Source organism: Myotis lucifugus, unplaced genomic scaffold (assembly GCF_000147115.1).
Source record: "Myotis lucifugus unplaced genomic scaffold, Myoluc2.0 scaffold_265, whole genome shotgun sequence".
In the NCBI taxonomy this organism is placed as follows: domain Eukaryota; kingdom Metazoa; phylum Chordata; class Mammalia; order Chiroptera; family Vespertilionidae; genus Myotis; species Myotis lucifugus.
The window spans coordinates 1,432,202-1,457,399 of NW_005871313.1; the positions used below are offsets into that span (position 1 = coordinate 1,432,202).

General features: G+C 39.9%; 1 protein-coding gene across 1 annotated transcript in view; it reads left to right on the forward strand.

Annotated features, from left to right (window-relative positions):
* The window catches only part of LRRC7 (leucine rich repeat containing 7), a 307,069-nt gene that overhangs the window by 278,479 nt on the left and 3,392 nt on the right, over nucleotides 1-25,198 (forward strand). The window contains exon 24 of the mRNA XM_023762876.1: nucleotides 15,506-15,580. Within this exon, the coding sequence (XP_023618644.1) occupies nucleotides 15,506-15,580 (75 nt within the window). The remainder of the gene's footprint in view (nucleotides 1-15,505; nucleotides 15,581-25,198) is intronic.

The following is a 25,198-nucleotide window of genomic DNA, read 5'->3' on the forward strand; positions in this document are numbered from 1 at the left end:
CCCCTTCAGGTTAGGGGTCCCCCCTGGGGTGCCTGGCCAGCCTGGGGGAGGGGCTGATGGCTGTTTGCAGCCTGGCCACAGCCCCTTCAGTTTGGGGGTCCCCACTGGGGTACCTGCCAGCCTGGGTGAGGGGCTGAGGGCCATTTTCAGGCTGGCCACAGCCCCTTCAGGGTGGGGGGTCCTGCTGGGCTGCCTGGCCAGTCTGGGTGAGGGGCTGATGGCTGTTTGCAGGCTGGCCAAGGCCCCCAGTGGGGACCCTCACCCCATGAGGGTATGGCCAGCCTGGGTGAGGGTCTGATGGCTGTTTGCAGTCTGGCCACGGCCCACAGCCACCCAAGCTCCCAGTGGAGGCTGGCTGGAAGCAGGTATCTGGGGTTTATTTATCTTCTATAATTGAAACGTTGTTGCCTTCAGCGGAGGCCAGAGCCAGCCAGGGCAAGCGGGAAGCTTAGCTTCCTCCATCGCCGGGGCAACCAAGTCTCCTGCTTGCTCCAGCTCCGTGGCTGCCAGCCGCCGTCTTGGTTGGGTTAATTTGCATATAGTCGCTCTGATTGGCTGGTGGGCATGGCTTAGGGTGTAGCGAAGTTATGGTCAATTAGCATCTTTGTATTTTATTAGTGTAGATAATTATGTTAAGAAGAGAAGAAAGATTACAAGTACAAAATCAAAGCATTGATTTGATACCTTTACTTGGGGATAGCAATGCCCAGAGGCATCCTTGGCAGTGGCAAATTCGAAAATGCACAAGAATAATTTTCCAGGTTTGTTCCAACTCATGACATTAGATGAATCATAAACAAAAGGTTGCAAAAGATATGCTTATGAAAATAGATATACCATATGTCTATTTCCTGTCATGTATTCTCCATGGGTATAAAAATCAAGATTAGCAAACACATTTATCTAGAACTCTACACAGCCTATGATTTATATTTACTACATAAATATTAAACTCCATAAAACACATTCCCTTCATTTTGTACCACTATTAGACAAATATGATTTAATTTATATGTATGTGTATATAGACATATATAAATTCATTTTATGATATGTTATACATCTGCCCCATCCTTAATTCTACTTCAAGTGATTACGTATACAAACTAATTTGGAGATTCTATGCTTTATATGAAAGTAACATTCAGGATCAAGGGATAAATATAATACTGTTTATATATAGCATTTTGGACTAAACGTAGGAAGGGACTGAAATAGATGTTTTTGATATGTAAAACTAAATAATAAATATCAAGCATGAATTATTTTACAACACAATTGATTATTTCAGCTGCATCTTAATTGCATTGCAATCTGAGGTTCACAATGCCACTTAGTTGTTTGAGGACAGTAAAAGTGAGATTTTTAAAAAATAAAAAATAAATTTTTTGCCTATTCTGTCTTTGTCTTGTATGTTGAGAAAAAACATCCTGAGTCTTCTATTCAGAAACATTGAGAGAAATGTAGTCTTCACAGTCTCCTTTTACTAGGATTCCTAAAGGAATCACCACTTAGAAGAAACTTTTTAAAAAGTCATGGCAGTGTGCTTTAGCCCAGGGGTCGCCAACCAATGGTCTGTGGACCACTGGTGGTCCATGATGTCTGAAAGGTTGGCGATGCTGGTTTAAGGAAACCTTTGGAGCAGCAGTCGCCAACCAGTGGTCCACGGACCACTGATGGTCCGTGAGGTCCAAAAGGTTGGCGACTGCTGCTTTAGCCAATTGGAAATGTTGGTGTCTAGACATTATAATATAAGGAAGACATGGATTTCAGCTTATTAAAGAATATAATAAAATACAACACAGTCATGGTTCTTTAGGATAATATCACTGGGGCATTCATATGAAAAAATAAGGTGATTAAAAAATACCATTTTAAATACCATTTACTGGAACATTTTCATTCAGCAATCTATATATATAAAAGCCTCAGTGACCAGTCGACCAGCCAACCAGCCGGTAGCTATGATACATACTGACCACCAGGGGGCAGATGCTCAAGGCAGGAGCGGAAACCACAGGCATGGAAACATGGAACAGACTGCTGAATCTCACAAGGAAGCGGGGAGGAAGGAGGGCGGGAAGAGATTAACCAAAGATCTTATATGCGTACTAGAGGCCCGGTGCACAGCTTCATGCACCAGTGGGGTCCCTCAGCCTGCCCTGCCCAATGAGAGAAAGTTAATTCCTGAGAGTCAAATAAATCTTTTGGAAGTGTGTAAAATCTTTCATATTCATTTAAAAAGTGGCCTCCACATGTTTGTATTTTTTTAATATATATTTATTGATCTCAGAGAAGAAGGGAGAAAGAAATAGAAACATCAATGATGAGAGAGAATAATTGACCGGCTGCCTCCTGCATGCCCCCTACCGATCATCAAGCTTGCAACCCGAGCAAGTGCCCTGACAGGAAATCAAACTGTGACCTCCTGTTTCATAGGTCGGGCACTACCACATGTTTTAAGTGGCATGTCAGGGAGGGACCTCATGGTATTTCTAGTTTCTTGCTTGAAAAGGTTATAACCAACTAGGATTCTTGGGAAACCCCAAATTAATAGAACTAAAACAAAACAAAAAGATAAATAAGAAGTAATAGCTGCCCTAGCTGGTTTGGCTCAGTGGATAGAGTGTTGGCCTGCAGACTGAAGGGTCCTGGATTTGATTCCAGTCAAGGGCACATGCCCAGGTTGTGGGCTCAGTCCCCTATAGGGGGCTTGCAGGAGATAGCCCATCAATGATTCTCTCTCATCATTGATGTTTCTCTCTCTCTTTCCCTCTCCCTTCCTATCTGAAGTCAATAAAAATGTATTTATTTTTTTAAAAGAAAAGAAGTAATAGCTGTTAGATGTCTGCCTGTGGCAATAATTTTTAACTTTTTTAATTTACCCAGATAACATTTAGGATATGTCTCAATAATATATAGTATGTAATAAAAATACCATCCACTTTTTTTCCCATTCTGCCCCCAAAGTTGTTCTATGTTAGGGGAGGCGGGAAATGCATTTTATCTCCTGACTCTGGCTTCCAAAAATCACTGGTAGGCAAAATACAGAATCTACATATTTCTACTAGGCAAGATGATGCTGCAGAGCTTTAATTTTGTAGTTTTTATTTGTCTAAAGTTAGTTTCCCTGAATGGGGATATTTTGTGCAAGTGGTTAACTGAAATGGCTGTCCAGTGAAATCTCTAAGGGACTGAGGGAAGTAAGATAGGGCAGAGGAAGAAACTAAGCCAAGATGTAGGTTGAGTGGAAGCTTGATCATACAGAGTGGTCTTGAGCATGCTGGTACTACAGCATCTTCTCACCTTTTGTACCATGGTATCAGTCAGCCATTGGCTGCGAACCACTCCCAGCCAGGAGGGTACAACCTGCCAAGTATTTCCCAACAAGGAGACTCCAGGCTGAGGGTAATTTTCAAGAGAAGTGTCAGATGTGTGCTGTGGGCAGCACCTGCAGGATGAGAGCACCAGTCTGATAAAGGGAATCTGGCAGGTCACCAAAAGTGTCCATAACAGTATTATCAAAACAATAGATTTTTTCCATCTTTCAGACTAAATTACTTTAGTACCAGGGATTCCGATTTGCTTCTGTCTATGAGAAGTACTACCCTCGAGCCTGAGAGCTTTCAACAATGGCATGAAACCAAGAGGGATCGCCAAAGCAAAAGATGCTTCAGTGAGACTATGTCAGAATTGTTTTTGTAGCGAGACCCATTTAAATATACTTTTAGCCCTAGCTGGTTTGGCTCAGTGAATAGAGCGTCAGCCCTCGGACTGAAGGGTTCTGGGTCCGATTCCGGTCAAGGGCATGTACTTCAGTTGCAGGCTCAATCCCCAGCCCTGGTCAAGGCTTGTACAGGAGGCAACCAATCCATGTTTCTCTCTCACATTGATGTTTCTCTCTCTGTGTGTCTCCCCCACCCTTCCACTCTCCTAAAAATCAATGGAAAAATATCCTTGAGTGAGGATTTAATTAATAAATAAATAAATTTGCTTTTAAATCCTTGTAATTTTTCTGATTAAATTTTTTTCTTTTAAAAAAAAGACTGCTATATTCTACAGAGTCCAAGTCTCTCTAAGAGATAGTAATCACTAACTGAACCAAATCCTTTGTTCTTTTTTAACTAAAGGAAATTATTTTAAAAACTAGAGGCCCAGTGCATAAAATTTGTGCACTCGGGGGGGGGGGGGGGGGCCCTCAGCCCAGCCTGTGCCCTCTCACAGTCTGAGAGCCCTCGGGGGATGTCCAACTGCTGGCTTAGGCCCATTCCCCACAGGGAGTGGGCCTAAGCCGGCAGTCAGACATCCTTAGCGCTGCCGCGGAGGCGGTAGAGGCTCCTGCCACCTCTGCTGTGCTTGCCAGCCATGAGCCTGGCTTCTGGCTGAGCAGCGCTCCCCCTGTGGGGGCGCACTGACCACCGGGGGCAGCTCCTGCATTGAGCATCTACCCCGTGGTCAGTGCACATCATAGTGACCGGCCGTTTGCTGTTGGGCCAAAACCGGCTCTTCAACATCCCTCAAGGGGTCCCAGATTGCAAGAGGGCGCAGGCCAGGCTGAAGGACCCCACCGGTGCATGATCGAGGCCAGGGAGGGACATGGGAGGTTGGCCAGCTGGGGAGGGACCACAGGAGGGCTCCAGGGCGTTTCCGGCCCATCTTGCTCAGTCCTGATTGGCCAGACCCCAGCAGCAAGCTAAACTACCGGTCACAGTGTCTGCCCCCAGTGGTCAGTGCACATCATAGCGAGCAGTTGAGCAGCCTTAGCATACATATCATTAGCATATTACGCTTTGATTGGTTGAATGGCCAAATGGACGACTGGACACTTAGCATATTAGACATTTATCAGAAGGAACAGGGGAGTTTGGAGTGAACACCTTTAGATGAAAAAAAAAAGCAACATAAAAACAGATATGAGGAATCTAAGACAAGTAAAAAAAAGAAAACCAAGTAGCTGCAAAACACTTTTCTTGGGTCATTTTTCTCTTTTGGGTGTGTAAAGAAATCATGAGGACTAAGTTCTGTAAATTCAAACTTAAACCCTCCCTAGTATCATTTGGATAAGTTGAGGAAGAGGCACAATCAGATGAGAATAGATTTCCAGGAAAGACTTGGACATCAAGTTTACCTGAAGGTCCTAGAACTATGCTGGGAAGTTACACTAGTAGATTAGAATTTAGAATGAGTTATTGTAAAAAGGAGAGAGAGAGAGAGAGAGAGAGAGAGAGAGAGAGAGAGGGAATATATATATACACACACATATGAATATAAAGATAAAGTTTATGTCTAGTGGTGTATAGGGTCGGTAGCCAGATTGTATATATATAAAGATAAATCCAGAGTTAGAATAAACAGTAAGTAAATAATAACTGTTTAGGATTATTGTATGGGGTACAATGTGTTAGCATTAAATAAAACCATATTAAATCTAAAATAATCTTAATTTGACTGAATATAGTTTACAACAAAACAAACAACTACTAGGCAAAATAGAGACAGACTCATAAATAGAGAGCAGACAGCTTGGGAAGGGGGAGGCTGGCGGGGTGGAGAGATTGAGCAAAAAAAATAAAGGGAGAACTCATGGACATGGTCAACAGTGGGTGATTTCGGGGATGGAGGAGTAGGGGTGGAGGTGGTAGAGGACATAGAGGGGATAAAAGGTGATGGAAAAATTAAGTTAAATTTAAAAATTAAAAAACAATTTTTCACTTTAAAACCTTATTTTAGCACAAGTGACAAAAAAAAGGTTTGACTGAATTTTTCAATTCATTATTTTTAAATGGTGCAGATAGTGTCAAAAAATTATACAATTGAAAGAGCTTTGAGGAAGCCTAAAGGGTGATAATCAAAAAGCTGATTACTGATACTATTTTAGGAATAGCTAGGGAGGAGGAGCCACCTACAGTTACCAGCTCCTGTTTTTAATAGTTTCTACTATTTTAGGTTGTATGTGAAGCTGAGTAGGAAAGCTCTTAGGGGCTCTGACAGAATCAGAAAACTGTATAAAACTCAGCAATCCAAATATCCACCACCCGTTGAAGTCTCATATTAAACACGGGCTTTAAAGAATTTTTCTTTTATTTTTTTCAAAGACAAGAAATCTGGAAATACAGTTTGTGAAGGAGTATGATTATTTACTTTTAAAAGAAAATACAAAAATCAAATGAAAGAGATTTTTTAAAAACTCGAGAATTTCACCAAGAAGTAAACAGAAAGCAATAGACAGACATCCCAGAGATGGTTAATTGTTAGATCATAATTGGATTACTGGAGCTACTAATAAAAAAAATTATAAAGTAACCAAAGTCAGACACAATTTTAACTTTTACCTTCAAATCCCCCTAAAGATAACCACCCATGATGGTCAGCCTCAACTATGACGCAGAGATATATATATATATGTATGTATATATATATATATATATATATATATATATATATATATATATTCATTAGTCAAATTCTCATTTTAATAGGAATCTCAGATAAAAGGCAATAAATTGCTTACTTTTCTAATGCTTTTAACAAATCAAAAGAATAGTAGTATCTTTAAAAAATACTCTTTTCCCTAATAAATAAACCTTTATAATGACCTAAAACTATGGTACAAGTCTAGAGAGCAAACAACATGTATTTCTTCTGTTAGGATCATCTGCATTATGTTGCCACTAAGATATTTGTAATCACATCGTAATTTTTATGGGTTTTATTCGTCTTCTTAGTGCTCCAATGCATTATTCGTAATTATCTTACCAATGCAACCAAGTATTTCTATTTTGCTATTAACATTATTTAAAAATGTGTGAGAGTTTGGGATTCCTTTAAACATCTATGCATAAGATTTTTGTGAAATGTTTAGAGGACTTTGGTCAGCCTGAGAATTTTTATTTGTATCTCTATCTTTTGGGGCTCAAGTTTGCTCAGTTTCTAAAGCAATTCTCCTTTACGTTTGTTATGAAGCTTACATATCATTATTTGTTGACTAAAGTCCAGTCATATGTCGAAGCAGTATATTCAGCTGCCAATGCCCCTATTTCTTCCTCCCCATTTCCTTCCTCTTTCTCTCCCTCCTTCCCCCTCCCCCATCTTCTAGTTTCTAATGGCCCTAGGACACATCTCTTCTGCATATAAATTCCTCAGTTTTTCCCATGGCAAATTGTTCAAAGTCTAAGATTTGACACTCAGCAATTAATCTTAAATTATTTTGTCATCACACTTTTGATCCATAGAACAGAAAACTATTAATAATACCTTTATCCTTGATGTGTAGAGTCTTCTAATAATCACAAGGACTAAGTAAATAGCCTATTGTGTATATGTGGTGCTACTTGTATAAACCACAACATATTTTCATATTAACTTTACTTGATTCATGAAAAAAATATATTATTTGCCACATTTTTGGCAAAAAAAAGTTTCCCCTCAGAAACAATTGAATCTGTGACTGTGTTTGTTATTTTCGTGAGTCAGTTTTTATTCCAGAAACACTTTGAACTTTCATAATTATGTGAAAACATGAAAATACTATATTCTATAATATTTAACCAATGTGTTTTGACCTATAATTGTAACAGTGTGCAATTTTTTGCCCTGGTCAGTTTGCTCAGTGGTTACAGCGTCAGCCACAGACTGAAGGGTCTTGGATTCGATTCTGGACAAGGGCACTTACCTTGGTTCCTGGCTCTACCCCAGCCCTGGTCGGGACGCATGCACAAGGCAACCAATCGATGTGTCTCTCTCACATCGATGTTTCTCTCTCTGTCTCTCCCCCTCCTTTCCACTCTCTCTAAAAATCAATGAAAAAAATATCCTCGGGTGAGGATTAACCAAAAAAAAAGTATACCATTTTTACTTGAGATATGGCCTTCCTCGAAACCAATTTCTTAGCATCAGCTAAAGCCAAGATTTTTCAGAATTTTAAAGAAAAGCATATTTCATAAACTGCAGTTGCAGTTCCCTTAAGACAAGTTCTATTTTGGTATCTCCATTTACAATCGCCGAGACTGTCACAGTCATTCACCTTCATCATTAAAAAGCCATATAAAGTTTCTCCTCTAAAGTTCGAATGTTACATGTTGGCCTTGTAGACTAACTTTCTGAGCACTTGTAAGTTTATGCCCAGCGGCATATAGGCTAGGTAACCAGAAAGACAAGGTCAGACCTTAACACCGTGAAAAACCTCTCATATGCACCCTTTTCCAAAATTACTTGTGAAAAGTAAAACTTTGTAAAACTTCATTACTGGTACCTTTGGAAAAACCATTTGTGACTTGCATGAAGACTAGCTTAAAAATGGGAAGAAGTATAACATGGCATTAGGTCATGCCTAGTGGTAGCCTTCAGCCAGCCCTCTCTAGATTAACTTTGGTTCCATGGGACTCTGTCTGGCTCAAGCACACCCAGATGTTGGTGTCTGAGGAGAGAGCACAGACTTCCAGACTTAGGAAGAACTGCAGCACGGGTCCTCTGTTGCTCTGCTGTGAGGTGCCCTCTAGAGGTGGTGCTGAGGAAAACCAAGAGTTGTCAAGCCACTGAGGAACCTGAGCGCTGGTCCTGAGGTACAAGAGACTAGAACAGTGATGCTCAACCTTCTGGCCCTTTAAATACAGTTCCTCATGTTGTGACCCAACCAACCTCTCCCTCATCCTCTCTCCCTCATCCTCTCACCCTCATCCTCTCTCTCTCTCTCTCTCTCTCTCTCTCTCTCCCTCTCTCGCCCTTGACTGGAATCGAACCCGGGACCCTTCAGTTTGCAGGCCCACACTCTATCCACTGAGCCAAACCAATCAGGGCTTTTCTCCTCTCTGCTTTTTCCCTGGAAGAAGGAAATGAGAAAGGCAGAGGGTTTTGAATTCATACCAAAAGAAGGGAAAAAGAACTCTACTTGGACACAGAGCAGTCCCAGTAAGACCCCAGAGGCTTGAAATAGTGTACAAGTTGGGGAATTATGATGTGCTCCAACCATAAAGTGAAAGAAAGAATGGAAGGAGATGAGGTTGGAAAAAGGGGTCCCAGGCTGTCCTCACATGGAAATCATTACAAAGCCTCTCTTTCCCACACTCCTTCTTCACTCTCTTTCTCCCTTTCACCAAGATCACCTATTTGCTTTAAAATAACCCCTCAATTGAAAGTTGTAAACAATTCAGGCCTTAGTCAGGATTTTCACCTTTATCCTGAGAACAATAGGAAACCATTTGGCAAACTTAATTAAATGAGTGGTCAGAGCAGGTTTTCTTTTTAAGTTTATTCTCATTGCTGCATTGAGAATGGTCTGAGAAGGAATGGACAAGAAAGATTTGGACAGAGCAGTGAGGTGGTGATAGGTAAGAGAGATCATGGTGAACTGAAGTGGTGTTAGCAATAAGATAGAAGGAGTATTGGACAGGTGTGGAAAGTATTTCTAAGGTAGAATTGATAGGTCTTGCTGATGGGTTGAATGATCTTTTACCCTCTCTGCATCCACCCCCTTGGGCATTTAACTTTGAAGTGTCCTCTGCCTCTGTCTCAGGATTTGACCATGTGCCTGGCTTTGGGTAATAGAATGAAGCAGAAGTGCAAGTATGGTGCTCCTATGTCTACAACTCGAGAGGCCTTGCTCTTTCTTGTGTTTCTGTCATCTCCATGAGGACATTCCTGAGGTAGCCTACTGGCATGGAACAGATACGTGGCAGAGACTTGACGTGCCCAGTCAGCCCAGTTGAGATTCATATAGATCAGGGGTCAGCAAACTCATTAGTCAACAGAGCCAAATATCAACAGTACAACGATTGAAATTTCTTTTGAGAGCCAAATTTTTTAAACTTAAACTCTATATGTAGGTACATTGTTATTAACTTAATTAGGGTACTCCTAAGGCTTAGGAAGAGCCACACTCAAGGGGCCAAAGAGCCACATGTGGCTCGCGAGCCGAAGTTTGCCGACCACGGCCCTAAGCCATTAATTATATCCTAGAAGCCATTACTCAAAAGAACTGATGCTCCTGCCCTGGCTGGTGTGGCTCAGTTTGTTGAGCATCGTCCCAGGCACCAAAAGGTCCCCGGAAGATTCCCAGTCAGGGCACATGCCCTATAGCAGGCTGGATCCTCCTATGGGGGATCATGCAGGAGGCAGGTGATCGATGTTGATGTTTCTCTTTCACCAGTGTTTCTCTCTCTCTCTCCCTCTCTCTTCTTCTCTCTCTAAAAAAATTAATAAAAACATACTTTTAAAAAAAAAATGTGGTGGGTTCAATTCCAGGTCAGAGCACATGCTCTGGTTGCAGGCTCGATTGCCAGTAGGGGGCAGCAGGAGGCAGCTGATCAATGATTCTCTCTCATCATTGATGTTTCAATCTCTCTCTCCCTCTTCCTTCCTCTCTGAAATCAATAAAGATATATTAAAAAGGAGAAAGAAAAAAAAAAAGAGCTGATGCTCCTGACTTGGAGCTGCCGAAGGAGGTAGCCCTGAAAATTACCAGGAACCTGCAGAAAGCCCTCCAGTTGGGACCCATGTCCACTACTGAGCATGAACAATAGTTGGAGTCACTACCTCTGAGAGTCACCACTAGAAAACCACAGATGAGCTAGGAGAGGAGGAACTTATCACCCTCTTCACACCCCCTTTCCTAAATCAGAGATGCAAATCCTCTTACCTGTGGCTAGTGCAAGGGGACAATAACAGACATTGGGCTTTCAATGTTCTCCAGCTGGAGAGCAAAGAGAAATTTCCTGGCAATAAACATGGTGTAGCTGGAGACTCATGCACGCTCAATGTGGACTTCACTGGATAAAAGACCTTGGATTATAGTTCTAACTCCAGACTCCCAATATTATAATAATATTTATTGACCTTACCTTAAGTGCCATCCACTGCTCTAAGTATTTTGTATATATTCACTCACTTAATCTAATGAGTCACTATACCATTATTGTACCCATTTTACTGATGTGGGGTACACAAAAGTTAATTAACTTTCTGAAGGTCACCCATTTATAAATGATGAACACAGACAGTCTGACTGAAGAGTTATGCTTTCATCTGCTGCTTATAATATGTGGCAGGCAGAAAAAAATCCCCACCCCCTAAGATGTCTCCCACTACAGCCACTATTAATGTTTAAAAGTCTAGCTTTGCAGATATTTTCCCACACAAAAATACATGTAAACATATTTCAGCCAACATACAGGGTGGGGCAAAGATAGGTTTACAGTTGTTTATATGGAAAACAATAAAGGATAAACTTTCATGTACTCACAACTGTAAACTTCTTCTGCCCCACCCTGTAGTTTCATCCTCCACATAGTGATTTATACTGCTTGTTTCACTGAGCACTAGTGTATTTCTGTTCCTGCCATCTAGGACTTCATTTTTAATGACCACATATTATTATATTACTAGAGGCCCGGTGCACAAAATTTGTGGACTCGGGGCGGGGGAGGGCGTCCCTCAGCCTGGCCTGTGCCCTCTTGCAGTCTGGGACACCCTCAGGGGATGTCCACCTGCTGGCTTAGACCTGCTCCTGGGGGATTGGGCCCAAGCTGGCAGTCAGACATCCCTCTGGCAGCCCGGCAGCCCTCGAGGGATGTCCACTTGCCAGCGGGGAGCAGGCCTAAGCTGCAGTCAGACATCCTTAGCGCTGCTAAGGAGGCAGGACAGGCTCCCACCACCACCGCTGTGCTGGCAGCCGTCAGCCTGGCTTGAGGCTGAGCAGAGCTCCCCTTGTGGGGGCACACTGACCACCAGGGGGCAGCTCCTGCATTGAGCGTCTGCCCCCTGGTGGTCAGTGTGTGTCATAGTGACCAGTCATTCCCAGTTGTTCTGCTGTTAGGGTCAATTTGCATATTACCCTTTTATTATATAGGATAGAGGCCTGGTGCATGGGTGGGGGCTGGCTGGTTTGCCCTGAAGGGTGTCCCAGATCAGGGTGCGGGTTCTGCTGGGGTGCCTGCCCAGCCTGGGTGAGGGACTGAGGCTGTTTTCTAGCTGGCCAAGCCCCCCAGCGGGGACCCTCAACCCATGGGGGGGTGGCCAGCCAGGGTGAGGGGCTGAGGGCTGTTTTCAGGCTGCCCACAGCCCCCTGGTGACCCAAGCTCCCAGCTTCTCCTTTTTCTCTTTTTTTTTATGGGATTTATTTATCTTCTAAAATTGAAACTTTGTAGCCTTGAGCGGAGCCCAGGGCGGGCCAGAGCAGGCGGGAAGCTTCTCTTTCTCCATCGCCAGGGGCAACCCAAGCCTCCTACTCGCTCCAGCTCTGTGGCTGCCACCATCTTAGTTGGGTTAATTTGCATACTTGCTCCTGATTGGCTGGTGGGCGTGGCTTGTGGGTGTAGTGGAGTGATGGGGGGATGGTTAATTTGCATCTTTCTCTTTATTAGTGTAGATATGAATTTATCATAACTTATTTAATCAATCCCCTGTTATTAGACATTTAGGTGTGGTTTGTAATGTTATTGTTACAAATACTACTATGATGAACATATCATAAATGTATGTTGCATATTTGTTCAATTATTTCCTTAAGATAAGTTCTAGAAGTTGAATTAATAGATTTGAAGTTATGTCATTTTCTAGGGATTTTGATGCCAATCCGTAGTTTCATCTTAAACTAGAGGCCCAGTGCATGAAATAAGTGCACAGGTGGGGTCCCTAGGCCTGGCCAGTGATCAGGGCCGATCAGGATCCCTGCCTCCCCGCCTCCCCGCCTCCTCCTTCCCTCACCACCCACATCCACCACCACCCACCTCCAGTTCCTCTTCCCAGCCTGGGGGCCTGGCCCTGATTAGGTGATCAGGGCCTGCTGGCCAGGGGGAGGGACCGGGATGTTGACCAGCAGACCCCATCGGCAATTGGGGTCTATGGGCTGGGGGCAGCGCCTACGTTGAGTGTCTGCCCCCTGGTGGTCAGTGCACCTCATAGCAACCGGTCATTCCGGTTGTTCCAGTGTAATGGTCACTTAGTCTTTTATATATAGAGATATGAAGGAAAAGAGTATAAAATCAGAAAGATAAAAATCATTCGAAAGCCATAAATGAGTATGTTTCCTAAAGATCTGAAATCCTAAATGAAGACACATGTAGAAGCATTTTAATTAGGGTCTGTTTGTTAAACCATTTACATACACACATACTCAACTGCAATGAGTTTAAGTGAGAGTCATTAGGTTTACGGATCAGCAAATGAGATGATTTTCTAAATAATAGGCAAGGATATTAAAAGATTGTTTTCTATTTGATTAATAGTTCTTAAGAATTTAAAAGAAACAATAACAGTTATATTGAGGTCTAATTCACATGCTACAAAATTCATCCTTTTGAAGTATACAATTAAGTGGTTTTTAGCATATTCAAAGAATTGTACAACCATTACCACTATCTGATTTCAGAACTTTTTTATTACTCAATAAAAACTCTGTACACCTTGTCACTCCCAAGGCCCCTGCTCCCCCGCCCTTGGAAAACCAAATCTGCTTTCATTTTCTATGCATTTGCCTATTCTTGACATTTCATATAAGTGAAATCATATAATATATGTATGGCCTTTGGTGACCAGCTTCTTTCACTTAGCATAATGTTTCCAAGGTTCATCCATATTGCCAGAACATCCTTCCTTTCTACTGACAAATAATATTCCACTGAATAGGTGTATAGCAAGTATGTCAAACTCAAAAGCTAACATGGGCCAAATAAACAAGGTTGAAGTTTATGTGGGCCGCAAAACAAGAAAAGCTTCAATTTTCATAAAAACGTGGGTTTATTTCGATAGAGACATGTTGAATACAAAGGGCTGAAATAAATAATTGTTAACATAAAATAATAGAACATTTTAATAAAAATTAATATTTTTCTTGAACCTTAACTTACCAGACACTGAATAACTGCACAAATTAATAAGTGTAATGCAAATAAACCTATTTTTCTTGTTCTCTGAAAGCGAAATATTTCCACCAAACAAGTCAGTCCAAGACTAATGACATGGCAATCGGCTGCTAAAATATTTGCTGCTAGTATTAGTGGAGAAAAATGGTGTGCCTGCATGTAAGGTGTGTAAGGAAAATGAATGCAACACAATTATAGTAATTAGTCATTAGCGAACGTTGTAGTTCGTTATTAATAATTATGTATAACAGGATATTGTAAAATTTAAGTTATGACATTTTTATTAAAATGTTTCTTACATACCATTATATTGGCTGGGCCACAAAAATATTCGTTGTGGGTCGCGAGTTTGACATGCTTGATATACACCTTTTGGTTATCCATTCATCAGTTCATTCTTCAGATCTTGTCACTATCATACTTAAAATACTTCAGTAGCTCCCCACACTAATTAGCATGTCTATTAAAGGTCCATCTTCATCTGGCCCCAATGTGTTTTGTAGCTTGATTCTCTCCCAGGCTCCCAACCCCATGCACTGGCACCCTTCCACCACCATGCCAGTCATAATAGAACTACTTGCAGTTTCTTGAATGTAACAGGCACTTTATCCTCTGTGGTATCCCTGCAATCTGGAATACCCTTCCTCCTCTTATCCTTGTGGATGCATTTTATTTGTCCTCCATGATTCAGCTGCCAGGTATGTCCTCCTTTCAGAAGCCCCAACACACTAAGGAAAAGCTAGGTGCAACGTCTTTGATAATTTATTGTACTTCTCTCATAACACTTGTACTCTTTGTAATTAGTGGTTTTCTTGACTTTTTCTCCATTATATTGTGAGCTCATTGAAGACTATATTCTGTATATCTCTATAACACTAGCAATCAGTCAAGGCCTAGCATGTGAATGTTTTTGTTTTGTATATATGATCAAAAAATTTAATTTGATAACCCATGGACACAAACAATAGTGTGGTGAACAGGGGCAGGCTAGAAGGGGTAAATGGTGAAAAAGGAGAGACATATGTAATACTTTCAGCAATAAAGATTTTTTTATTTTAAATTTGACTCTTATAAACTAAATTAATCAATAGAGAAGTTTTGTAACTATGTAAAATACACTTTATATTTTATATGCATGTTGAAGTTTTCTTATGTTTAATTTGTTCATATGCATTTTATATTTACTAATCTCAATAACATACAAAGTAACATTCATTAAGATAAGCCAGTACTTATATGTAATTGTAGTAAGGTTTTTAAAGTGCAAATTGAATTTACAATATATCAAATGGGAGACATTTTCAGTGCAGAATAACTCAAGACAATTTCAGAAGCTGTACAAAATACAGTTAGTGCCATATTTCAAATGATTTAAGAAAGAAATTAAGAATGTGCAATGAAATTAATTTATAAATCATAAGTACACTTTAAAAACAAAATGAACTTTTTTTATGCAAGTAAAGATCTTATTTTCCTAAAGTTGACTTGGAGAGTGGTGCCTTATTTAAAATACTATAATAATCTTTGAAGTTTACATGTATAAACAGTTTTTAATCTTTTTTCACTGTATTTTATATGAATGAGAAGTTTTTTGAGTAGACCTAGTTCTTGATCATAGAATCCTAACCTCTGTTACTTCTGACTTATAGGGTATCTTTGTTACTAGGGTTCAGCCTGATGGACCAGCATCCAACCTGCTGCAGCCAGGCGATAAGATCCTTCAGGTAAGACAGACAAAAAGCAATGCATTAAAATGCCAACATTGAAACAAATATGTAACCCTGTTATTCAGTTTACTGACTTGAATTAAATGATTCAAGTCATTGAATTAAATAACTCCTTAGATTCCTTATTTTCCTTTATTGTTTTGGGTTGAGAGATAGGTCAGAAACCAATTCAGTCTGATAGAATCCTATATCCCAGTACCCAACACATGGTAGCTGTTCTGCACACTTTTGTTCCATGAATGATTTTGTTCGGTAATGTAAGAAAATTGATAGATAATCTATGCACAGTTATCAATTTATACGTAAGAGAAATGAAGTACCCAAATAGGATATGTATGTGACTTTAGAAGAGGGAGATCTTTAGATGGTCCATATTTAATTTCTCAACAGTAAACTTGTTACTATTTGAATCTGTGAAACACATGGTTATATCTCTCTACTCTTCCTGCTCAACTGTATGAGTAGGGAGAGTAGAGAGTGGCTGTATATAAGATGACTTTTTAAAATGTATTGTGTGGTGGAAAAAGATGCTCTAATTTAAAGCTCTGCATATCAGAAAAGGGTCAGTCCAGTAAACACTTAAGTAAATGCCTGGTATAACCTCATCCATTTTGCTTATTTGCCCTTCTTCCCATATACAAAGTGCTTGATCATTTCCTACATCACATGGAAAGGCTCTTAAGTATCATCTGTTTAAGATTTGTTTTTTTTTACTTATGACCCCAGAAATTTTCTGCTATGTAACTACATGGAATTATTTGACATTGCAGATATTTGACCATTTGGAACAATTATGAAATAGTTCAACATAATTTACTAAAGACTTAGGGACACTGTAAAGACAGGTCATGTGAGAAAGGAACCTTCTAATCTTACTGGCTTTTGCAAACACAGTTACAAAAATGCAAAGGCCCCACTCAGCTCTGAGGAATCTTCTGTCTTCTAGTTACTGAACTCTCTCAGAAGGACCTACAAAAGTAAACCCCTATATAACCCAGTGTGTGTGCGCGCGTGCGTGTGCGTGTGCGTGTGTGTGTGTGTAATGGCCTGGACATTTTATTCTCAGAAATATTTTTAACTATCAAAATCATGAAAAATCAAGTTTTTGAAAGTGATAATTCCTGGAAAGACTAAGGGCTGCTCCAACCTGTGGCAGTCTCACAGCAGAAATACTAAGTTTATTCCATGCAGGCAGAAGAGCAAACCAGCAGTTGGTCTTTTGAGCTGAAACATGGAAAACAAAAAGACACATAAAATATTCTAACATTTTTCTTTACTGATTTATCCTGAAAGTTCTATACTTTTGGGTCTCCAAACTAGACCATTGGTCTTCAGCATTTTATATCATGTCCATGGGACTCCCATTCATTATGTGCAAAGTGAACTATGACTGACATAACTGAGGTCCCTCCAGCTCAAAAATTTAACTGTTTAATAATGTTATCACTTTCCATGAAAAATGGCCATGAATAAACTAACAACATAACTCCATAACACTCAGTGAATGGTGCTGTTTGTCTAGCAGAGGAAATGACTAGTTTTCTTCTCTACTGAATCTCAGAGAAATAATTTTGAATCTTAGAGGCTAAAAAAATGTGGCTGGTGAACCTCAGATCTCTGACCAATTAGAATGCCAGACTGAGTAGAGTAGCTGTCTTTTATTTTTAATTTTTTAAAATATATTTTTATTGATTTCAGAGAGAAAAGGGAAGAGAGAGAGACAAATAGAAACATCAATGATGAGAGAATCACTGATAGGCTGCCTCCTGCACACCCCCTAGAGTAGCTTTCAATAGCTTGAGACAAGTTGGGGAGTTGCCTTCATCCATGACAAGTAGCAAAAGAAATAATTTTCTCTTCAAATTCAAAAAAGGAATATATACAAATGGATATAAATATGTTATATTTATCTATAGAGATAGAGACAGAGATAGAGATAAAGTCAGAGATAGAGGTAGAGATGGATAGAGATAGAGATACTGAGATATACTGCAGAAGGGAAATGAGAATTAAGTTAGTGTCTAGCTGCCAGGTTAGAATCCACATTTCTGACTATAAAATTCTGGAAGAGTTATATGTGTGGACATGGGAGTTAAGTATTTCTAGTCCCTAACCAGTATACAGCCACAGCAAAGTGCTCAGAGGAATGCAGTCCTAATGCAAGAAGTAGGAAGGAATTATTAGCCAAATCAGTTAAAAGCCAAAAATACTGCAGAAGAGCTGCATCAGGATGTCTCTTCTCTTCACAAATGACAATTGAGGATGTAAGATTTTTATTTTTGCTATAGAACTCATTTGCATCTAGTACAATAAATTTAAGTTCTATTCAGTAAAAGAAATATGCACATAGACCTTAATTCAAATAAAGTACTATAGTTAGAGTTTCAGTCATACCAGTTGAAAAGCACAAGTGGCCAATTATACTTTCTCAAAGAAATAAGAATGATTAATTCTAAACTGAAATAAATGTCAAAATGAGCTGCTAAGAGGGAAAGTTATATTTTTTCTATTTATAATACTACCAGAGGCCTAATGCACAAAAGTCGTGCGGGTGGTGGGGCCCTCAGCCCAGCCTGCACCCTCTTGCAATCTGGGACCCCTTGCTTCTAACCACCTGCCTGCTCGCTCCTTACCTCCTGCCTGCTCACTCCTTACTGCTTGGCTTTAGCGCTGCTGTGGAGGTGGAAGAGGGTCCTGCCACCACCACTGTGCTCACCAGCTGTGAGCCCAGCTTCTGGCTGAACGGCACTCCCACTGTGGGAGCGCACTAACCACCAGGGGGCAGCTCCTGCATTGAGCATCTGCCACCTGGTGGTCAGTGCACGTCATAGTGACTGGTTGTTTTGGTCAGTCAGCCGTAACGGTCGCTGGGCTTTTATTATATAGACTAGAGGCCCGATGCATGAAATTCATGCCCGGGGGGGGGGGGGTGTCCCTCAACCCAGCTGCACCCTCTCCAATCTGGGACCCCTTGAGGGATGCCTGGGCAGTCAGACATCCCTCTCACAATCCAGGACTGCTGGCTCCCCACCACTTGCCTGCCTGCCTGCCTGCCTAATTGCCCCCTAACCACTCCTGGGCCAGCCAGATCGATGCCTAACTGCTGCCCTGCTGGCCCAATTGCCCCCAACTGCCCTCTCCTGCTGGCCCAGTCACTCCCAACTGCCCTCCCCTGCAGGCCTGGTCCCTCCCAACTGCCCTCCCCTGCCGGCCATCTTTGACCACATGGGGGTGGCCATCTTGTGTGTTGGAGTGATGGTCAATTTGCATATTACTCTTTTATTAGATAGGATTGGCTCTTAGTTTAAAGACACTGGAAAAGAACGGGTTTGTATCAGTGAGTTATCTGTCATTTACAATATCGTAGAACATGTTCTCACTGGAGGAAATTTATTTACAAGCCTTAATGACAAAATACAACCTGGAAAATTAAGGTAAAAGAGGGGGGGAAAAACAAAAAGCAATGAATGAGCCCCCTAAGTGAGTTTCGTCTAACCCGATAGCAAATAACAGAAGAGATATGAAATAGCAAAATAGATAGACCTTTCCCAAATCTCCCCTAAACTCATTACTTATTAAATAGGAGTTATCTCTTTTTATGTAACTCTTTTTCCCATTACTTTCTTCTTATTCTGCTCTGATATTATGAGAAAGTTATTTGAATTACATGAAAATGTGTGCCTTAAGGGATAGTGTTAGTTAAAACATTTTGGGTTAATAAAACATATTTACATGATTTTTCTGTCATCTTACGATTCATCTTCCCAGAATAGACACTATAATTAATGAGCACATTCCAATGACTTCCTGTGATTAGTAAGTCATGTTGCTTTAAGACAGCATGGCAAAAGGAAAGAGCACTGTGCTAGGAGAGTTGGCCCCTCATAGCCTCACTTTCTGTACAGTTGAATTATAGAAGAGTGAGAAAGAACAAGTGAACGCACATGGGTCATAAAAAATGTTATTAGGCCCGGCCGTCGTGGCTCAGTGGTTGAGGGTCAATCTATGAACTAGGAGGTCACGGTCCAATTCCCAGTCAGGGCACGTGCCCAGGTTGCGGTATCAATCCCTAGTGGGGGGGCATGCAGGAGGCAGCCGATCAATGATTCTCATCACTGATGTTTCTGTCTCTCACTCCCTCTCCCTTCCTCTCTGAAATCAATAAAAATATATTTTTTTAATAAAAATATATTTTAATAAATAAATAAATAGAAGTTCTCCTCCCAAGAGCTATAAAAAGTAAAGAGTGAGAAAATTTTGTTATAGTTAAAGTGAAGTGTGAGACTCTTAAAGAATAAACTTAAGATATTTGGAAATGTCACTAAAGCATTCCCCAACAAGGCCAAATAAGTTAACACTTTTCTATATTTGATCTTATTTGCTGGTTAAAAGTTAAAAATAACAGAAAGGTTGGGAGGCAGGTGGGTAAGGGGACCCTGGCATGTGGGGGTGGGGGGTGTGCAGTGATCACTTGACTCTTAGTGTCCAGAGAAATTATTGCCTATAATGATATGATACATTTGAGGAACAGGATTTTTTAGAAATACAGTTCCATTAGAAGACAACCAAAAATAACTTTAAATAATGTATATGGTTTTATATGCCAGAGTTTCACTGCATATCTTTATTATTTCATTTTATTCTGATCTATAAAGTTCAGCATGGATTACTTTTTTAAAAAATTAAGAAATATGGTACTTTTTGCAAATCAAAACAATTACATGGTGTTAAGTAAAACATGAACACCAATAAAAACAAGTTAAGTTCGTTAGGCAGGCTCTGACTTCCATAATTTGGCTGAAATTAAAATAATATTAATTAAACACCTATATGATCTCATTTATATCATGCAACAAACCTGCAAGATATATATTGTTGGCAGAGGTTAAATAACTTATGTGAGCTTCTTCAATTACAAATGCCTGATGCTACTGTAGCAAATTTTACTGATGGCATCATAGTCATCACATTTTCTATTTATTTATTTATTTGGAAAATATACATTAGGTGCCCACTGTGTACAAAGTATTGTGCCAAGGAATGTGAACAAGGTAATGGGGACTGTAACGAAGTCCCTGCCTCTGCACAGCCTAGTCCAGAAAGTAGACAAGCCCAGAATTACACAGAGCAGAAAACGAAGGAGGAAGAGAAGCAGGAAAGAGCTGACAATCAAACATTTAATGAAATGAACTCCTACTCTGTTTTCTTTTAAGACCTAGCTTTTCACCGAAACAGACAGCAATCTGGCTACAAAGAGCCCTCTGAAAATGAGACGCTGATTTTTACAGTTATTCTTTTCTTGGCAGAAGTAAAAGGAATAAAGTGTAGCTCGTCAGGGAACTGCTTTGCAAACCAAGGGAGGGAATTCATTTCTTAGAGATGTTCAGTCAACATGTTTGATAAGAAGAAAGCAGACATTCTAAAATCAGAATGGATAACCAAGTAAATATCTTTATTTATTAACAGTTCTATATCTACATTGCTACACAAATAATTCACAAAATCTTCAGTTGAGTCTCTTCTAACTTGTGTCTTTTTTTAGCCTGAATTCATGAAACATTCAAGCCACAGTACATGTGTGCACTTAAGACAGAAGAAAAATTTATATCTGTGTTTTATTCTATGAAGATTTTTTAATTTTTTTATTAAGTTATTACATATGTGTCCTTATCCCCACGTTACCCCCCATCCCCCCCACTCATGCCCTCACCCCCTGTTGTCTGTGTCCATTGGTTAGGCCTATGTGCTTGCATACAAGTCCTTTGGTTGATCTCTCCCCCTTGCCCCCACCCTCCCCTAACTTCCCTCTGAGGTTTCTATGAAGATTTTTTTAATGCTACAGTAAAAGCCACTAAAGACTCAAACTTTCTCATTTTTAAAAAGTGCACTATAAAAAGTGCAATATAAATTTTTCATGTGGATGCTCTAAGATTTTAAGGCCTGTAGTTCAGATATTTTATAGAAAGTAAAAAAATGTAATGACTTGGCATAGAATCATTGTTGTATTGATTATGCAGTACTCTCAGCCCCAAATATATATATCCTAATATTTAAGGAGAATATTCTAACAGATTAAAATTCTGAAGTGGGAATTAATTCCAGGTAGTTAATATGAAACATAATTATCTAAGATTCCCACTGTTTCTGATAATGCCTGGCTGTCAGGATTTGACAACATGAAAGCTTGCCCTTATAGCTCTGTATTTTCAGTTGTTCCTCATTTCAAGAGCTTTAGGCATTCGAAGTGCAAATTATTAATGTATGAATGTATATCTAACGTACAAAATACATGTGCACTGGCCCTTTAAATGTTTGTCCCTTGAGTGTGAGTTTAAATCAAACAAAAAATCACATGTCCATGTGTCTAATCTAGTCTGTGTATCTTTTTTGGATTCTAAAAAGAGTCATGCTGCTTTTATTGGATAACCTCACCAACGCTGTAGCCAAGATTTCTCAGAGACTCATTTTTAAGTTTAGAACTTTGAATAATAAGGATACAGCAGAATTCCTAGGAGAGTTACAGCGTCATCTGGACTCTGGAGAATATCTGCAGTATAAATAAAACTCCATAATTCATTCACTTAACAAAACATTTACCAGAAGGAAATCAAAGATAAATCCAGGAAGGACCAGGAGGATGAAATCCTGAAACAAGTGTGTTTTACAGTAAACTGGAGCTGTAATTGCAAAGCTCCAATTTTTTTTGGAATAATAAATATTATTTTCATTAACCCTCAATCTTTTCATGTCTAAATCATGGAAAAGAGTGATTAAAAAGGCATGTGTGGCACAGATGACAAGTGGAATTAAAATAAGGAAAGACATCTTCTATAAATAACAAAGATCATAGTAAAATATTTCTTTACATTTTCAAACCAGCTAAAGCCAGAAACCCATTAATTACATGTTCTCAAAGGATAATATTCTCAGAATATATTTTCTTTCCTGGATTGTTTTCTTATTAACTTCATCTTGACTTAATAAGTCATTCATTTATTTCTCATTGTTCATTACTTGCAATTTCCTCAAAATTGCACACATTCTATTATAATCTATGGTAGGCTGTGTTTATATAAAACATATATGTAGTTAAATATTGCAATATATTTAAAATTTTTATTAATTTAGCATGTATTCAAAGGTCCCAGGTTCGATTCCGGTCAAGGGCATGTACCTGGGTTGTGGGCACATCCCCAGTGGGAGATGTGCAGGAGGCAGCTGATCGATGTTTCTCTCCCATCGATGTTTCTAACTATCTATCTCTCTCCCTTCCTCTCTGTAAAAAATCAATAAAATATATTTAAAAAAAAAAAAACAAAAAAAAACATATATGTAGTTAAATATTGCAATATATTTAAAATTTTTATTAATTTAGCATGTATTCCTCAACCCATCTTTTGCGTTAATATAATATATATATTCAAAATATCAAATGGCCCTAGGCAGTTTGGCTCAGTGGATAGAGTATCAGCCTGTGGACTGAAGGATCCCGGGTTCAATTCCAGTCCAGGGCATGTACCTCAGTTGCAGGCTCCTCCCCCTCCCGGGCCCTGGTTGGGGCTCATGCAGGAGGCAACCAATCCATGTGTTTCTCTCACATCGATATTTCTCTCTGTCTTTTTTTCTCTTCCACTCTCTCTATAAATAAATGGAAAAATAGCATCGGGTGAGGATTTTAAAAAATAATAATAATAATATAAAATACATAAATGTAAAATATATGCTTTTTTTTCAAAGCATCATTGAATATATACTCTGCAGCTAATATTGCCTAGTACCAGCCTTTATTTCCTCAGCTCTTCTATTCACACACATGAAACAACAAAACCTTACTGGCTGAAATATTGTGATTCTTCTGGTCTCCATGTTAATTGGAAAAGCCCTGCACAGATGCAGTAACATAATTATTTGATTCCCTGTCTGAACTGCTGGAGATGTAAGCCAGATAGCCATATTCACTTCAACAAACAATATAAATTCACTTTTTCTGAATGGAAAAAGGTTCCCTGGAACTGAGATTATCTTCTTCCATTCAAACCTCTCTTCGAACTCCCTCTGTTATTGCCCACCTTGGCATCAGGCCTAACATAATGTTCCATATCAAGAAATAATGAATTAATATTCAAAAGTGCATTTATTTAACGAACCTAAAACATTTGTTACAACCTCACAACATTCAGTGAAACAAATTACGTCAAGAGGAAAGATCATTGATTACTGCGACATAAGTTCCCACCTAGCCATTAGCTGTGTGAGCTTGGCTATTTCACCTTACCTCTCTGATCTTTACATTCTCATCTTTTTAAAAAGTTAGGCTTAACTAAACACGAAACAAAAGTTCTTTCCTCTGGCATTTTGTCCTTCTATTCTCAAGGTTTAATGAAAATTATATTTCTTAATTTCAGGAAAGTAATAGTGAAGTGACATTAATAGTAGAAGCTAACATTTATTGATTGAGCAGGCATAGGGTGTCCTGTGCATTTAACATATATTAATTCATTTGATATTTAATAACTTTCCAAAATGACACGCTCTCTGATCTTCCAAACTCCTCCTGTGATTTTGAAGCCATTCCCAGGCAGTTGCTAGTTGTGGTCTTTCAAGCCGGCCTCTTGAGGTTCACCAAAGCTCTGGTTTAGATCCAAAACGTTTAGGGGGACTGGAATTACAGATAGAGTCCTAATGTTTATTTGACGCGGTGATCTGATTCATCAGTCCGCTTATTTCTTCTGGGAAATCAGCTCTCTGCTTGTGTTTCCAATTCTCATTTGTACTTATAAAGCATGAAAACTGAAAGCTGAGGCTTTCATTTTATATTAAAAGCTAAGTTATACAAAGGGCCTCCCTAGCCTTGACTCCGAAACTGAACTGTGGTTCTGAACGTCTTGAAGCCTGGTTCATTGGCAACAAACCCGGATTCAAGGCCAGAGTTAGCCTGACGATGCCTTTTCCCTGTTCTTTCCTCTGTGCTACACAAAGTTGGGCTTCACTGGGGCCACTAGAAAGTACTTGATTCTCTAGGATTCCCTGCTATCTTGTGAGCACTCTGCCATACTCCCATTCAGGATGACTCTTCCCTGCTCTCCTCCTGCCTAATTTCTCCCCTCAGTGCATTGGTCCCCCTAAGAATCCCCGTCCTTTAGGACCTGTGCCACCCACCTTTCCCTCCCTCATTACAGACAGACTTTCCTGGATGCCCAGGTCGACAGACAGCAAACACCAGCTTCCAGTTCTGCTCTGCGTGTCCAAAGCTGCCTGCAGCCATATCCTGCTCCCCTAGTCAGATTTCCCTTCACTCACAAGCTCCCTTTAAACTTATTTTCTGATCAATCTCTCAGCCTTTCATGTGGGTAATACCACGCTGCAATACAACCTTAGCTCTGTGGCTAATGCTGCCACTCTGACCTCCTCCTGAATTCTAATCTCTTCTTATTAAATAATGATCAACATTTCCTTTGCATGCATCCCCCGCACCACAAACTCCATTGTCTTCCCAGCTAAGCTTTGCTGTTCCACCAGGGTGTCCATTTTCTGTTAAGGGCATCACGGTTAGATTCCTGTTTGTTTCTTATTCCTTTGTTTGATCAGGTGCCAAGTTTATAGATTCTACCCTAA